We start from the raw sequence: 18,595 nt of genomic DNA, 5'->3' as shown, positions 1-18,595 counted from the left end.
CTTTATTATGCCACATATGGACTACTGTACACAGATTTGGTTGCTGGTATTTAAAAGGATGAAGAGGTATCAGAAAGAGTCCAGAGGCAATTCACTAAGGTGGTTTCTAGTCTCTGAAATGTTGAGTATGAAAGTCTCAACTGAAGGGTGTATAATATCCTGCACAAAAAATTGCACATGAAAAATCTGATAAAACACTTTTATTTCAGAAGTGGACGGCTGTCAGATCAAAGCTGAGTTAGATGCGTTTCATGGGGGGGGGCTCTGCACAAGCATTAAACGCTATTAATTTTTGGGATAAATGAGTTTAAAAGTGGACGTAAGTCCATCGAAGATGAAGTGTACTCCGGATGCCCAGCTAAGGTCACTACAAAGGAAATTATTATTATTATTATTACGGGCAATTCCAAGGAGTCCTTAGACTCATCGAGAGAGGCCCTAAACATCATGTCATGAACAACTATTAACATCCACACAGTATCTATCATACTTTGCCTTGAACTCATTCACAGTCATGGCACCCACAACAGACTCTGGCAGCTTATTCCACTCATTCACCACTCTCCAAGTAAAAAACCTAGTGCTAACCACACTTTTTCCCAGTTTCCATGGATGGCCCCTAGTCCTTCCACCACCAGTCCTGTTCTGAAAAATATCCTCTGAATTAATCTTATAGAAACCCTTCAGTAATTTGAATGTCTCAATCATATCACCCCTTTTCCACCTATCAACCAATTTCTGCAACCCACAAATCTTCAACCTGTTCTCATAAGGTTTATTCCATGACCTGCTATCATCTTGGTCACTCGCCTCTGGATCCTCTCCACCTCCTCCCCATCAAGAAGAAACCCTGGCGCCCAGAGATGGGCACAGTAGTCAAGATGGGGTCTTATCAAGACTCAATGCAGAGGAACAATAACTTGCTTGTCTCTGCTCATCAAAGTATTCTTCAGTAACCAAGTGATATAATGAGCTGATTTAGCCACTTTTGCAATGTGTCCCCTAAACTTCAACTCCCTATCCACCAACACTCCCAAATCCCTGGCTTCATCAATCTCCTGGAGGACAGTTCCACCAATGTGATATACTGCTGCTAATCTTTTCACACCGAAATGCATAACCTTACACTTTGTCACATTAAATTAGCATTCATTTTCCTTAGCCCAGTCCTCCAATCTACCCAAATCATCCTGCAAAATTTTGACATCATGTGCATTCACTATTGCTCTACCCAACTTTGCATCATCAGCAAACAAATGAACAGGTCCTCTCAGATCCTTTCCTATATCGTTAATGAACAAATTAAATAGTGGTCCAAGAACAGAACCTTGTGGCACACCACTAGTCACAGGTTGTCATTTGGACTCTACCCCTGAATAAACTACTCTCTGATATCTCTTCATCAATCACCCTCCTATCCATCATCCATTCCGATATGCTGCAGTTTACTGATTAGAATTCCATGTGGTATCCTGTCAAAGGCCTTAGCAAGGTCCAGTGGAATCACTGTAAACCCATTACCCTTATCCAGTTCAGCAGTTACTGTGTTATAAAACGTGAGCAAGTTACTGAGCCATGATCTACCCTTCACAAAACCATGCTGTCTCCCATACAGTATCTCAGTTTCTTCTATCCATTCCTGTATTTTTCTCTTGACTACTTTCTCCAAAACCTTGACAACGACTCCTGATATGGTGATCAGTCAGTAATTTTCAACAGCAGTCTTGGAACCTCCTTTATGCAGTGGAACTATTTCCCCCTCTTTCCACCCTCTCGGTACTAACCCAGACCCGAGACTCAAATAAAAAAAAACGGTCAAGGGCACTGACAATTCTTTAGCTTCTTCACGTAAGACCCGAGCTGGTATACCATCCAATCCCACAGATGTATTCATGTTAAGGTTTTGTAATATACTATTCATCTCCATTTCATTCACCTCAATTCCTGTATAAGCTATTGGTTCCTTCATTCCTGCAATATCACCACCTGGATGATATACTCTTGCAAAGTGCTCACTCAGTAATTACACTATATCAACTGATTCAGTTACCTCACTACCATCGGCATTCCTTAAAATCATTCTGCCATATACATTTTTTCTTTTACTTGCAGCATATCAAAAAAACTGTTTGGGATTCTCTTTAGCTTGCGTGGCTAATTTGCTTTCATAATCCGCTTTTTCTTTTCTTATCACGCGCATTACAAATTGTTATTATTATTGTTATTATTCGTGACACCTCTCATTGCGGGAGGACACCTACTACACAACACTCTGTCTCCACTAGTACACCGAACCTCTATTACCAATCAACAACATCAGTGCCATCTACTGCCCACCACCACCACTACCGCAGCTAGTATTTTGTCTGTAAATTGTGTGTTTTCTAAAGGGCTGATTTGCTGTATGTGGGAAGAAAAATCCGAGTTTCCAGGAGAAAAACCCTGCTACCTCCGTATGAGATCGGCTAACTCACCTTCAATTGAAAAAGTCCATATAAAGATTCCTCCCGTCATAACGAGAATCGAACTTGGGCCTTTTCTAATCGAAGGCCGCAACATACCATCGTTCTTCCAATTGCACTACGGAGGCGCTAATGATTGACAAAATCCATGATATCGTTATGGAAGACTGCCAAGTGAAAGTGCGTGAGATTGATGAGATTGTAGGCATCTCAACTGAACATGTATATCATATCCTGCACAAAAAATTGCAAACGAAAAAGCTGTGTGTGCGATGGGTGCCGTGATTGTTGACTGTCGATCAAAAACGCATGTGAAAAGACATTTCAATGCAGTGTTTGGCAATGGTTAATCGCAATTTGCAGGATTTTTGAGTCGATTTGTGACTGTACACGAAACTTGGATCCACCACTACACGCCTGCGTCCAAGTAGCAGTTAAAACAGTGGATGGACAATGCCTGGTGAAAGAGCACTGAAAAAAGCGAACACCATTTTCTCAGCTGGGAAGGTGAATGCCACTGTTTTTTAGGATTCCCAAGGAATTATCATGATAGACTATTTGGAGAAGGGTAAGACAATAGCAGGAGTCTATCATGCGTCATTGTTGGACCGTTTATAAGAACTGAAGAAAAAACCACCAAGATTGGCACACAAAAAAGTGTGCTTTCATCAAGACAATGCATCAGCCCACACCTCGACCACTGCAATGGCAAAATTGCACGAATTGAGGTTCGAATTGGTTCCACATCCACCGTATTCTCTGGAAATGGCCCCGTGTGATTTCTTGTTCATAAACGTAAAAATTTGGCTCGTAGGAAAAAATTTCTTTTTAACGAATATGTCATCTAGGCTGTCAATGACTATTTTGCACAATCTGACAAATCCTACTTTGTAGGTGGGATGAAAAAATTGGAAATTTCACTGGACCAAATGAGTAAACCTCGATGGAGACTATGTTGAGAAATGAAGGTGATTTTTTCCAAAAAGATGTGTTCGACTTATTTTTTTACCAAACTTTTCAAATCCTCATATCCTTATGGACATGTATAATGCTATGCATTATGGGTAGGACCCAGAAGTGATACCAAGATTGAAATAATGCGGAAGTCATATTCCCATGTATAAGTAGTCAAAATGAAATTAATAACCTGCACTTGAAAAGATTTGAAGGCAAGTGTCTGGAGAATATAAGTTAAAGATGCCAAGAAATTATATTCTTTATTTCATCCTTTATCTAAGTGTAAGCAAACAAATAGCCCATTCATGAAGTTACTTCACACACAAACTTTGTTTGCTTACACTTAGATCAAGGCAATTGTTGAGAAGTCAATAGCCTCTATATATAAGTATCCCAACTGTGAAGTTACTTCACACTCAAACTTTGTTTTCTTGCACTTCGATAAAGGATGACTCCAAGAATACAATTTCTTGGCATCTTTAACTTAAATTCTCCAGACACTTGCCTCCAAATCTTTTCAAGTGCAGGATAAAAAGATTTGGAGGCAAGTTTCTTCTATTTCTTCTATGTAAGCAATGCATTGAACTAATTTATTAACATAGTTCTTTTTCTCCCTGGTGCAGGACACCAGAATGTACAGAGGATTTGAAATTGGAAGTGATCACTATTTAGTCTTGAGCAGGATAAAATTCAATTTCATATTGAAAAGAATAACATGTAAGAAAGTTTTAAAGCGAATAAAAGTTGAGCAGCTCGCAGATGTGAACTGTAGACTAAAATACACAAAGATTATTGAAGATAAAATGAAAGAGTTTGAGAACAGGAATCAAACCTTGGAGATTCAGTGGCAAACTCTGAAGAAAACATTGATTGATTCTGCCAGAGAGGCATGTGGTGAGGTTGTCTGCAAGGATAAAAAAATCAGAACTCCCTGGTGGACACAGGAAGTTAGAGAGGCAGTGAAGGAAAAGAAGAAAGCATATCAAAAGTTCCTGTCAAATAAGTCAGCTTGTGTTCTTAGAGAATACAGAGACAAATGCAAGAACGCTAAACATTGTGTAAAACTAGCTAAACAAAAGTCATGGGAGGACTTTGGAAAGAATATCGAAAATAAATATCAAGAAGTGGCAAAATATTCTGGAGGTTGTTGAAGAAGCTTAGGAATGGAGGAAAGAGTGCTGTAAAAGGAGTTACAGATGATAAAGGTGACATGAAAACGGGAGAAAAAGATATGAAGTATGGAGTAATTACTTTGAAAAGCTGCTAAATGAAACAACCAGTGATGATAGTACAGTAGTAAAAAACACTGACCAGGCATGCAGTCAGGAATACATATCCATACTTGAAGTAGAAAAAGCCATCAAAGGCTTGAAATGTAGAAAGGCAGCAGGAGTAGATGATGTTCGACCAGAAATGCTGAAGTATGGTGGTATAAGAGTCTTACAGTGGCTGCACTGCATAGTTCAGAAAGTCTGGACACAGGGACGAATTCCTGATGATTGGAGTAGAGCTCTCATAGTACCCATATATAAAAAGGGAAATAAAACTGAATGCGAGAATTACAGAGGTGTTTCCCTACTGAGTGTTCCTAGCAAGATCTATGCAAGAATACTTGAGAAATGGTTGAGAAGAATTGTGGAAGAAAAGCTTGTTGAAGAACAAGCTGGATTCAGGCCAAATAGAGGCTGTCAGGATCAGATCTTCACTTTACGACAAATAGTCAAGAAAGCATGGGAATATAACAGAGATCTGTATTTAAGTTTTGTCGATTTGGAAAAGGCATATGACAAGGTGCCAAGAGAGAGAAGCTATTCAATACACTACAGTTATATGGTGTAAATGGGGCATTATATCAAGCAATACTTAGTCTTTATTTGAGTTGTAAGTCAGCAGTTAGAATTGAAGGAAGTACAGGAAGATGGTTTAATGTTAAATCTGGTGTGAGACAAGGATGTACATTATCCCCTCTGTTATTCATTATCTATATGGATCACATTATGAAGGAAAGTGGTATTAAACATGATATCAGAATTGGAGATGTTAATGTCAGCTCTTTGCTTTATGCGGACGATGTTATACTTCTAAATAAATCCGCTACAAGTCTGCAAGATTCTCTGACTAAATTGAATAGCTGTTATAATAGATATGGTATGAAGGTCAGCAATAAAAAGACAAAGACAATGGAAATAGGCAGAATCATTGAAAATGTCAACTGTGTTGTGATTGGAGAACCTGTGGAACAAGTGAAACATTTCAGCTACTTAGGCACGATTTTTACTGAAGATGGTAAATTAAATATAGAAATAGACAACAGAATCAGCAAAGCTGGTATGGTAGGAAGTCAATTGAATAAATTCATATGGAATAAGAGAGAAATTAGTCGGAACACTAAATTAGCTGTATACAAGACAGTGTTCAAACCAGTTTTAACTTATGGATCTGAGAGCTGGGTCAGAAGTAAAACACTTGACCAAAGACTAGCGACCGCAGATATGAGAGTCCTGAGAAAGATTATAGGCGTGAACAGATGGCATCAATGGCAATATCATATTAAAAACGAAGATATTAGGAAAGAACTTGACATTGTCAACATCCAGGAATGCGTCAGCAGAGCTAATCTCAGGTGGTATGGTCACTTAAACAGAATGGGCGAAGAAAGATTAGCAAAACAAGTGTTCTCTGCCAGGTTGGCAGGAAAACGACCCAGAGGAAGACCAAGATATAGGTGGATTGATACGGTACAAAGTGCCTTAGATGATCGAAATATAAGATCTGATAATGTTGGAGTCTTGACTAGTAACAGACTGATTTGGAGGAAAATTGTAGATAAGAAGTTAGTAATGATGTAATTTTTTTTCATGTAGTACTATCATATCCTGTACACCCCTTGAGGGTACCTGGCAGGAATTTGATGATGATGATGATGATGAGTTCTTTTTCTCAGTTCACTCCTATTATACAGTGGCAGTTATGATCTTTATTCTGTTGCGCTTGCTTTTTTTTTTTTTTTTTTTTGCTTCTTCGAGTATTCTTTCATATAGTCTCTCATTCAATATTTGTCACCTTTTAATCATTGGTACCTTTCAAATTGTCCTCTCTTTTAGTTTCTTTCTAACAGCATCACTCAACATCTGAATATCCTGAACATCTTGAACATCACTCTCAGATCATTACACTTATCAGTTTCTTGCAGTGGAGACCGCAAGCTTGAAATCGTTTTTCCTCAGGGTTCCTAATCTTACACTTTGCATCACTGAATATTGAATTAGGAACCATTATTCTTTTGCACAATATCAGACTATTGAAATAATCCTGTATGATTTATACATCACCTTCATTTACTATTTCTCTCCCAGTATAGAGAGGAGTTATAATAAACAGTACAAGAGTCAAGTTGTGAGATAAGAGAATTTGAATTAATATGAAAAATAGGAGTAAAATAGGCACTCATTTCTAAAATGTATTAAGACCAATGACATCTTTATCAAATACAGAAGCATTATAAATTAAAACAAATATTTGTTGTTTGAGGAAGTGAGTGCCACTTCTCAATCTGTCTTCTAATCCTCATCCAGTCACACCCCATGCCATATTCCATTGCAATTGTTTGTATAGTTCAATCTATATCTAGTTTCTAAGGTTTTGGATTTGAGTCCTACCTATAAAAATACTTTATTTCACTTTTTACTTATAAATTATACTGACTTTCCATTACCATATAAGAAGCACTACCAGTGTCAGACTAAAATATAACTGCCGTGTCATCATCTCTGTAAAACTACACTCACTCAGTAGGAGTAAAGGAGCTATGCATAGCTATGACTCAAATTGAAATCCATTTTGTAGATACTTCTTATGAAAAAAGTAATGCAGACTGTTCTTGAATGTTTTGAATTAGTAAAAGAGTTAGTGAAATGAAGATCAGTTAATTATAAATGTGAAGTAATTCTTTACTTAATATAATATTACTATGCTATGCTATATTATACTGTAATACTGCATCAATCAAAAATATATAAACCTCCTTTAATATCATGGTCTATAGATGTGATACCTACTTATCAACATACAACAGTATGGATTGGTGATTTTAATAGCCATCATGAAGAATGGAAGTACCGTGATAACAACGACTGCGGGACTACCCTCGTTCAATGGGCAGAAATAAATAATATACACCTTGTATTTGATGCCAAAGATAGAAACACCTTTAGATCATCAGCATGGCAAACAGAGTCTAATCCAGACTTATGTTTTGTTTCAATAAACACAGAAGGGCAAACATTACCAGCAAAACGATATGTACTTTCTAACTTCCCACACAGTCAACATCGACTGGTGTTACTGGAATTTGGTATCACACTACCTATAGCAAGATCCTTTCCATGACCACGTTGGAATTTTAAAAAAGCAAATTGGAGAAATTTTGCGAATGAATTGGATAAATGTGTTTGGTGGATACCTGCTAGAGTTGCAGAGTAGAGATTTGTAGGAGCAATCATATCAACTGCGAAAAAATATATCCCTAGAGGTTACAGAAAAGATTATGTCCCCGGATGGAATGAAGAGAGTGAACATCTCTACAGAGAGTTCCTGAAAAGTGAAGATCCTGAAATAGCAGATGAATTACTACATAGCCTGAACTCATCTCGAAAAACAAAATGGATTGATACGGTTGAAAACCTTGACTTCAAACGATCAAGTAGAAAAGCTTGGAATCTTTTTCAACAACTATCCACAACTAATCTACCTAAAAAAAAAGCACAATCATCTCTCCTGAGAAAATAGCTAATTAAATCGTTAATATATCAAGGGCACCTAGGGACCGTGAACATACCAAGAAAGTTAAGAAAGAACTTAGAGCTTTAAAAATAAGTGCCCCTGCTTTCTCACAATATGCCTCAATCTTCACTATAGATGAAGTAAAAGCATAAAAGATATCAAAGCAGGCAAGGCCCCAGGCTTCGACTGTGTCCATCCTGAATTTCTGATTAATAGCGGGCCAAATACTATAAAATGGCTCTGTGAATTCTTTTCTGATATATTATTGGCTGGCCGACTACCTAGCCAGTTTAAGAAGTCAAAAATAGTTACTATTCTTAAACCTGGAAAACCACCCCAGGAGACAAAAAGTTACAGACCTATTGCTTTATTGAGTTGCACCTATAAAATGTTAGAGCGTCTTCTGTACAACAGATTGTCCACACCAATTATGCAGCATGTCCCGATTGAGCAAGCTGGTTGTAGAGAAAAACGTGGTTGCTGTGATCAGTTGCTCACTTTAACATCATACATAGAAGCTGGATTTCAGAAGCAAGATAAAACATCAGCTGTCTTCTTGGTCCTAACAGCAGCCTATGATACAGTATGGTGTGAAGGTCTTATATACAAATTTCTTAGCACTGTCCCATGTAAACGGACTTCACACTTTTTTTTTCCTCCATGCTCACTGAACGTTTGTTTCAAGTTATATTAGGAAATAAAATGTCCCGACAACGAAAACTTAATAATGGTCTTCCACAAGAGTCAGTATTGGCACCCTTACTTTATAACCTATACACATATGACTTGCCTGCTACCATCTCACGCAAATTCTGTTATGTTGATGACACTGTAATTGCCATTCGACACAAAAACATGAGTCAGGCTGAAGACGTACTTACAAAAGATCTGAAAACTATAGGTGAATATTATAAAAAATGGAGGCTCCAGCTCAATCCAGATAAAACAGAAGTATCAAGCTTTCACCTTAATAATCACATGGCAGATGTCATTTTACCTATCTTCTTTGAAGGATGTTTACTACGACACAATAAGTTTCCAAAGTACTTGGGCGTTACCCTGGACCGCACGCTGTCTTACAAGCAACACCTAACAAATGTTTCTGCTAAGTTAAGAACCCATAACAACATAATACAAAAACTAATAGGTACGACATGAGGAGCAACAGCCGATAATCTGCAGATTACTGCTCTTGGTCTAGTTTTCTCTGTTGCCGAATATTGCTCACCAGTGTGGCTAAATAGCACACATGTTAAACTTGTTGATAGCCAACTAAATAATACAATGAGACTAATTTGTGGCACAATTAAATCAACGCCCACACACTGGCTTCCAGCTCTTAGTAACATTGTTCCACCGAATCTGCGCAGGACTAAGGCTCTCTTACAGGAGTATAAGAAAATCTTGGAGAACACAGCCCTACCAATACTAGATCTCCCAGACTTAATTGTACGACGATTGAGAGCAAGACATCCACCACTACAATTAGCCTGACTACTACTACATTCTAACTTTGACTTGAAGCAAAAGTGGCAAGAACGGTGGGAGAGCCATACAGATGACATCACAAAATTTTCTCTCAATGAATTACAAGAAAGTTTTGATGCTTGCTCACACCTTCCACGAAAATCCTGGACTCAGCTTAATAAATTACGAACTGGTCATGGTGTATGTGCAGACATGCTTTTTAAATGGGGTAAACGACCATCCCCGCATTGTGATTGTGGAGCTCAGAGACAAACTGTGAACCATATTGTGACTCAGTGTTATCTCAGAGCATATTAAGGAGACAAATTGGACTTTTTAAGTGCTACACCCAAAGCTATGAACTATCTGACCAATATGGATGTAACCTTTTAATTTTATTGGTTTTTAAAATGACTTTTGACTTTTAATTTTATATGTTATTAAATGTATTGTACTGCATGTTTTGATATTCATGCCATACGAATAAATAAATAAATAAATCAAAAATATGTGTACCTTTCGAATTTTTCCTATTAGATAGAATATATAAGCTTCAGTTTTTTAAATAACGGAGAGGTCATGGTAACATATTGAGAAATAAGAGACACCTGTCTGGATGGATGCATTATTAACATGTCATTAAATACTTTTTTTTTGTAACTAACTTACAAAAAAAAAGATATGAATCTTTTTTTTTAAATTAGTTATAATAATCCAGTGATTATTATACATGGCATTCAATTTTGCATATTTTACTTGTAGGTAATATCTGGGCAGTATGTTTGTCCCACAACTCACACAGGAAGTCCTCAGGTAGAAGTTGAAGTTATAGGTATTCCTGTAGACTGTAACAGGCAAAAAACTAAACTCATCCAGAGAAACAGTCTTAATCCAATATGGAATGATACATTCCATTTCAGAGTAAGAGATATTTAAAATATGTTATTGATATAATTTTTTTATGGTGATTGTTTATCTTATTGTAATTTCACACGTAAATAGGAGAATAATAATGGCTACCAGGATAGTTTGAAAAGTTTGGTAAAAAAATAAGTTAAACACATTTTTTTTTGAAAAAATCACCTTTATTTCTCAACACAGTCTCCATCGAGGTCTACACAGGTCCAGCGAGTTTCAAATTTTTTCGTCCAATCTAAAAAGTAGGATTTATCAAATTGTGAAAATTAGTCATTGATAGCCTTTATGACATACTCGTTTGAAGAAAGTTTTTTTCCCACCGAGCCAAATTTTTAAGTTTGGGGACAAGAAGTCACATGGGGCCAAGTCCAGAGAATACAGTGGATGTGGAACCAATTCGAACCTCAATTCGTGCAATAGTCTATCATGATAATTCTTTTTGAATCCTAAAAAAAACAGTGGCCATCACCTTCCCAGCTGACAAAACAGTATTCGCTTTTTTCGGTGCTCTTTCACCAGGCATTGTCCACTGTTTTAACTGCTGCTTGGACTCAGGTGTGTAGTGGGGGATCCATGTTTCATCTACAGTCATGAATCGACTCAAAAATCCTGCCAGTTGCAATCAAACATCACCAAACACTGAATTGAAATGTCTTTTTGCATGCATTTTTGATCGACAGTCAACAATCGCGGCACCCATCGCACACACAGCTTTTTCATTTGTAATTTTTCATGCAGGATATGATATACATGTTCAGTTGAGATGCTTACAATCTCATCAATCTCATGCACTTTCACTCGGCAGTCTTCCATAACGATATCATGGATTTTATCAATCATTTCCTTTGTAGAGACCTTAGTTGGGAATCCGGAGTGCACTTCATCTTCGATGGACTTATGACCACGTTTAAACTCATTTATCCCAAAATAAATAGTCTTTAATGCTTGTGCAGAGCCCCCAATGAACTGCATCTAACTTGGCTTTGATCTGCGTGGCTATCCACTTCTTTAAATAAAAGTGTTTTATCACTCCACGAATACTCGTTTTTCTCCATTTTTATGAAAAATGCAAACATGTTTTTTTTTTAAATGTTTCCCAAACTAAAACTACACATCGCACGTGGCTAAAATTTTGTCAGGGGTCATGAAAAAGATCATAAGTGCCGACACTGGTATGAATGAATGAATTGTGTCACCATCTATTGGAAATTTACCAAACTTTTCAACCAAACTCTCGTATAGAGAAAGCTGGCTTGGTTAGCTAAGTGGGTAGCATTATCGCTCCTCAACAGCAGTTTATAAATTCAAATTCCAGACCCTGCTATTTAGAAATGGTATAGATGGATGGATGTTTATGAATGTTTGCAGTTGGTAGACAATTGTTGTTGTTCACTGTAACACCACTAGCATGTTTTTTGGAGGCTTGAAGCAGCATTAAAAAGAACGATTTTTAGTCACTATACCAAACTGAATTATCTGACTCTTAAAATCTACCTCCACTCTAAATGCATGATAGATTTTTTCAGCCATTTATGGCTACAGTTCATATTAAAAAAAAAAAAAAAATACTGGCTGTTTTGTCTCCATGAATGCTAGGAGCATTTAAAAATAAGGAAAATGAGTTAGTTGCCTTTTTAGAAGTTTTAACTAGTGAAAGGGTGATTTCAACTATGAAAAGATAGACTGGAAAGAAGAATCAAAATATAATAATAAAGGAAATGAATTTCTGGAATTTTTCAGAGTCATTTACCTCATGTAAGATGTAATAAAAATAAAATGAGGATCAAGCATTTTGGATATAATTATGCCAGTGTGAATGAGATATCTTCATTCCATTTGGTGAAAGAAGTCACTTGGTCATGAATAGGGAATGCAGTTACCTGGAAAGGAATAAGAAGAAAGGAATTTCCTTTCCTTTCTTATTAAAGGGAAGACTACAATGGGAATTTTTCTTTATTTATTAAAGGAAATACTACAATGTCACTGAATAGACTTTCAGCTATACCTTAGATCAAAATATATGGGTAACTATGTATGGGGAATATATGAGTTGCTATTGCTATTGATAAATATTTCTTCAGCTAGCCCTGATGAACTTTTTTTTGTATACAGTATATCTTTCCATTGCAATTCTTTTATGCATTAACTACCCTTAGACACTTTCTAAGATTATAGTCACATACATTATAATTCCACATAAATTCCTTTCTACTTGATATTTCTGCATGTCTCTTCAGCTTTCAAGTCAAGACTGCAAGGTCACACTCACCATTTTTTTGGGGGGGAAAGGAGGGAAGAATGACATCTCAAAAGAAATGATCATAGTAGCTGAAACAAATGATTTATTATTATGATTTATTTATTATTATTTATTATCCACCTCTCTTTTATTATCCATCTCTCATTTCCTCCACTAGAGGTGGAGGAAATGAGAGATCTTAGGGTGATAGCAGATAAGGATCTGAAATTTAGGGGACACACTGCCAAAATTGTGAGGACAGCACAAAGAATTCTGGGAATGATGCAGAGGACACTGACTTGTAGAAGGAGTGTAAGGAGATTCTTGTTCCATTGTATAAGGCAGGCATGGGCAACCTTTCCTAGTTCGTGGGCCAAATTATCATTCTGTCTCCGAGTCAAGGGCCGGACCAAATTATTAAATAAAATAAATTAATATTAAATGAATTAAAACAAGTTGCTACTTCATATTTCATTTATTTATAATATAATGCTTTGGTATAAAGCTCTACATAAATTTTATAATATAACGAACGACATAACAATTTAATGTGAAGATTGGCCTTGTACTTCAACTACGAGACTATCAATAATGACGTTAATATTACTTAAGGATAATCGCATAGAATTTTCGAGGTTTTCGTCCATTATTCTTTTCCGAATTTTTGATTTATTATATTTCATCCTCGAAGAAAACTGTTCACACATATATGTGCTGCCGAAAATAAAAATTATTTTTCTTAAAAAGGCGTGTAAATTTGTATATTTTTCTTCCACCAAATAAAATTTATAAAAATCCGTCAAAGCAATGTTGTTAAATTGTGATTTTAGCACTAAATCCGCCTGAAGCTAGATAAGTTCCATCTGTAAGTTTTTGGCACATTATTTACATCAGCATCCGTTGGACGAGCAAATATAGCGAATGTGGAGTTTTTGTTTTTGAAGTTGGCAAACCTTGTATCAAATTTCTCTATTAGTGCCTTCAGTTCATCTCCAGAACAATTATAAGGGATATTTTTTATGAGTTGCTAGAGTAGGAAAATGATAACAATTTTTAGCTGTTATCTGACTTTCCAACAATCTTAGTTTATTAAAAAAAAAGCTTTGACATGGCCATGCAGTTCATGAACCAATTGTCCTTGTTTTTGCACTTTAAGATTCAGTTCATTTCGGTATCTGGTGACATCTACAAGGAATGCCAAATCACACACCCACTCATCATCTTTTACTTGGTAAATTATGTTTCCTTTTATGTCCATAAAATCTGCAATGTCTTGTCTCAGAACATAAAATCATTTTAACATTTTACCTTTACTCAACCACCTCACTTCACAATACTAAGACATATCTTCATAATCCGAAAATAGGTCTGCCAAATACTCCTTAAATTGGCTGTGATTAAGTGACATAATAAAGTTAATACTGGCTACTACAACTTCCATAACATTTGTGAATTTAATCGATTTTGCACACAGATTTTGTTAGTGGAAAATGCAGTGAAAATTTGTTACATTTTCCAGATGGATCTGTAGTTCTATTGCTCTTTCATGAACTATTCTAATAAATCCCTTCTATGCACCAACCATTGCAGGGCTCCATCAGTGCATCAACTCCATCAACCACCTCACTTCACAATACTAAGACATATCTTCATAATCCGAAAATAGGTCTGCCAAATACTCCTTAAATTGGCGGTGATTAAGTGACATAATAAAGTTAATACTGGCTACTACAACTTCCATAACATTTGTGAATTTAATCGATTTTGCACACAGATTTTGTTAGTGGAAAATGCAGTGAAAATTTGTTACATTTTCCAGATGGATCTGTAGTTCTATTGCTCTTTCATGAACTATTCTAATAAATCCCTTCTATGCACCAACCATTGCAGGGCTCCATCAGTGCATATGCCAGATAGTGAACTCCATTTAAGCCCAAATCTCTCGAAGACTGTGTTGACTGTTTCAAATATATCTTCACTGGTAGTTGTTCCTTTTAACGGCCGAAGCACCAATAATTCTTCTGTGATGTTGAAATCCGCATCAACTCCTCGAATGAATATTGCTAGTTGTGTTGTATCAGAGGCATTGGTGCTGTCATCCAAAGCTGAAAATGCTTCCAATCTAGAAATCTTCTCTTTTAAACTTTTTTTTGATATCATCAGCCATAATTTCTATCCGTCGGACAACAGTATGTCTCGACAAACAAATATTCTCGAAGTCTTTTTTCTTTTCAGGACATATTATACTTGCAACATCCAGCAGACATTCTTTGATAAATTCTCCTTCACCAAATGCCTTAGAATGCTTAGCGATTTTTTCGCTTACCAGAAAGCTGGCTTTGACAATGCTGTGGTGCTGCGTTCTTTGCTTGTTGAACATTTGCTGCTGGGTATCCAAGTTCTTCTTCAACTTCTGTATTTCATCTTTTCATAGTTGTCCATCAATTTTTGGGTGATCTGCATGTCTCTATGTAAAGTGTCTCTTCAAGTCGTATTCTTTGTTGGCAGATACGGATTCGTTGCACAGCAAACATACAGGCAAACTTTTATTCAGAATAAAATAATAATCCTCCATCCAGTTGTCTTAAAATTGACAATTCTCTGCATCTACTTTTCTTTTTTTTTGCAATAACCCCTGACATTGTCCCAAATTTATAAGCGATATTCAGAACTGTCAAACAAAACTGTCTTCTACACTGCAGGCACTGAACAGAACAAAACATCAACGCAGGCACCAAACAGAACATAACATCAATGCAGGGACTGTACAAAGCACAACACCAACGCAAGTACCGAACTGACACGTCGTAACACGTTCACACATGCTGCTAGTCAAAGTGAGAAAGAGACCTTGGTTGGAGAAAACATGCAAGTCTTATTACGTCAGCTTAATGTGAGTTAGTAGAACACACCATGTTTACTCCCACCATGCATCAGACAAACTTCGCTGAAATAGATTAGGGCTGGATCAAAAGAAGTAGAGGGCTGAGGGTTGCCTATATGTGGTATAAGGCTTGATTAGGCCACACATTGACTACTGTGCATAGATTTTGGTCACCTGGTTTTCAAAAGGACGAAGAGATGTTGGAAAGGGTCCAGAGGCAACTGACTAAGGTAGTTTCTGATCTCTGGAATGTTGAATATGAGGAAAGGTTGAGAAGATGCAATTTAACAGACTCTAGTGGATAGGAGGAAGAGGAGTAATATGATAGAGACCCAAGGTAGTAAGGGGTTGCCATAGGATCAATGCTAGAGAGGTTCCACAGAAAATAGTAGGAGATCAGGGAAGAACCAGAGGTTATCCCTGGAAACTGTATAAAGAGGGTGTGAGCAGGGGAGTGGGAAGCAGGTTTTTTTGCATGCAGAGTTGTGAATGATTGGAATACCTTGCCTTGCCTTGCCTAAGAGTGTGGTGTCTGCAGAGAATTTGAGTATGTTTAAGGCATGGTATGATGAGCTGTGCATATGACAAAAGGACCTCCTAGATGAGTCTTTGACTCCATGGGGTCTTGGGATAATAATAATAATAATAATAATAATAATAATTTCAGTTAATATATTTTAGAAGCAAAGCTGCATTCTCATAGAAATAGAGATATTTATTTTCATTATGCAGGACTTCATCCTTCCAAGCATCGGTCTTAACAACCAGAATTCATTGGAATTTTTCTCCCTGGCATTTCCATTAAAAGTACAGCAAACCTTCTATTAATGCACCCCCCAATTAGTGCATTTTCGATTAGTGTGTCAGTTTTTTTTGACCAAATTTAATTAGTGTGTCTATATATATCTTAAAAATAAATGTTACAGATTTTAAAAATTTTTGATCTATACATTTTTTTATGGCTATCTATTTTAAAAAATCACTCACCAGGATGAAATAATTTAGTTGCCAATTCGAAACATTTTACAGAGTTATTTTTTAATGGCATAATACACTATTTCCCTGCAGTGGCGTAGCTAGAGCTGTTGCCACCTGGGCGGTCCCTGAGTTTGCCGCCCCTCTCAATACACACCAAAAATACTACAAAAAGTCAAAACAACATATAGGGAAATAAATTAAAACACTAAGTTAAGTTTTGAAGTAAAACTTTAATTTCAACATTCTAAAATGTTATTTTTCTTGTTTTTCTGTTAGCAAAATCGTCGATGACATTGAAAAAGTCTATTTCATAGTAATGTAGGTAATTCTTAATCAGATTTTATTTAGAAAAACTCCTCTCACAACTAGCAATACTTACAGCAATTGTGAGGAAAATTCGCAGGTAGTATTACAAAATATTTGGTACTGAGTTCTCGAGACTGTATTTTAGAATTAACTACAAAAGTTGAAAGAGGTTCAAAGTGCTGCCCAGGCAGACTGCTCCCTCTGCACTCCCCCCCAGCTATGCCACTGTTTCCATCTACACTATGTTCCAAATTTACCCCCCAAAATTTATGTCGTCTGCTTTACATAGCATTTTGCTGATCATATCTCGTGCTTTTCCATACTTTTTTTTTTAAATTATTTTCCTAACCTTTAATCGTGAGTAAAAGAATGAGTGAGCAAAAAACAGAATTGTTTAAGTGATTCAAAAAGTAATCTGATTGGAAGAAAAACTTGAAATAATAAAGAAAAATGAACAAGGCGAGTCCAGAGCAAAGATAGGACAAGAACACAAAAATGGGTGAATCAACTGCTGAATACAAAGAGAAAGGTAAGGCTGCTTGAAGTTCATCATGCATGCACTTAAAATCAAAGTATTATAATGATTGAATTAGAGAGAATTCTTTTTACATGGATCGAAGATTGTAACCAGAAATGGATCCTGCTGTTCACTGGCCTTATTAAATCAAAAGCATTGTGTCTTTGTAACCTGGAAAGAAAGGGCTATCAATGATGGAAAAGAAGAAGAATTCCATGTTAGTGCTGGGTGATTTGAGCATTTCAAAAAGAGAAATAATCTACATAATATTCTAATCGTATTGCTGCAAGTGCAGATAAGGAGATATCCAGAGATTTTGAAGAAATTTGTGTATAAGAAGGGGACTATTGCGATCAACAAATATTTAATGTCGATGAAACCAGCCGTTTTTTGGAAGCGAATGCCTTCCAAGACTTTTCTAGCCAAATCAGAGAAATCTGAGCCTGGTTATAAAATCGCAAAGTCGAATGAAATTACTGCTAGCAATCTGTGAGCCGTTTGGAAGCACATTCTTCCACATCGTGCAAATGATTTTAGAGGCTTTTCAAATAATTTAAGTTAATTAAATCTCATTCTCAGAAGTTGAGTGATTCCGACCTGCTAAATTTAGATGCACAGCAGGAAGATCCTGAAGAATAAGAAGAAAATTTAATCACTGACAAGCCCAAAGAGGTTTCACAGAAACAATTTGAATATCCCCTTGCAACCCACTGGCAATGTCATTGATATAAAGGTTAAACAATATAGGTCCTAGTACTGAGCCCTGTGGGACCCCACTTGTAACCCTCTGCCTCCTTGGAACTGCTCCACCATACACAACTCTCTGATACTTATCAGACAGCCAATCCTGAATCCAGTTGACCAATCTGACATCCAGACCCATGTGCTGCAACTTAAATATCAGCTTATCATGTGGTACCCTGTCAAATGCCTCCACTTAGTCTAAGAAAATTGCAGTATATGCCTTTCCCTCATCTAATGTTCTTGTAACTTTATTATAAAAGGCTAGCATATTGCTAAAACAAGAGCACCCTTTCACAAATCCATGTTGACTCTCACAGATAACCTTACCCTCATCTACCCAA

At 36.6% G+C, this 18,595-nt stretch overlaps 1 protein-coding gene across 1 annotated transcript in view; it reads left to right on the top strand.

Annotated features, from left to right (window-relative positions):
* LOC150110581 (uncharacterized) overlaps window positions 1-18,595 on the top strand; it is an 851,360-nt gene that overhangs the window by 643,714 nt on the left and 189,051 nt on the right. Inside the window, 1 exon segment of the mRNA XM_090402114.1 lies at window positions 10,431-10,589. Within this exon segment, the coding sequence (XP_090258240.1) occupies window positions 10,431-10,589 (159 nt within the window).

This window comes from Typopeltis vanoorti, chromosome 1, assembly GCF_054136105.1.
Source record: "Typopeltis vanoorti isolate ZY-2024b chromosome 1, IOZ_Tvanoo_1.0, whole genome shotgun sequence".
NCBI lineage: Eukaryota > Metazoa > Arthropoda > Arachnida > Uropygi > Thelyphonidae > Typopeltis > Typopeltis vanoorti.
The sequence above is the reverse complement of the archived record's forward strand: the minus strand, read 5'-3'. Positions and strand labels throughout refer to the sequence as shown.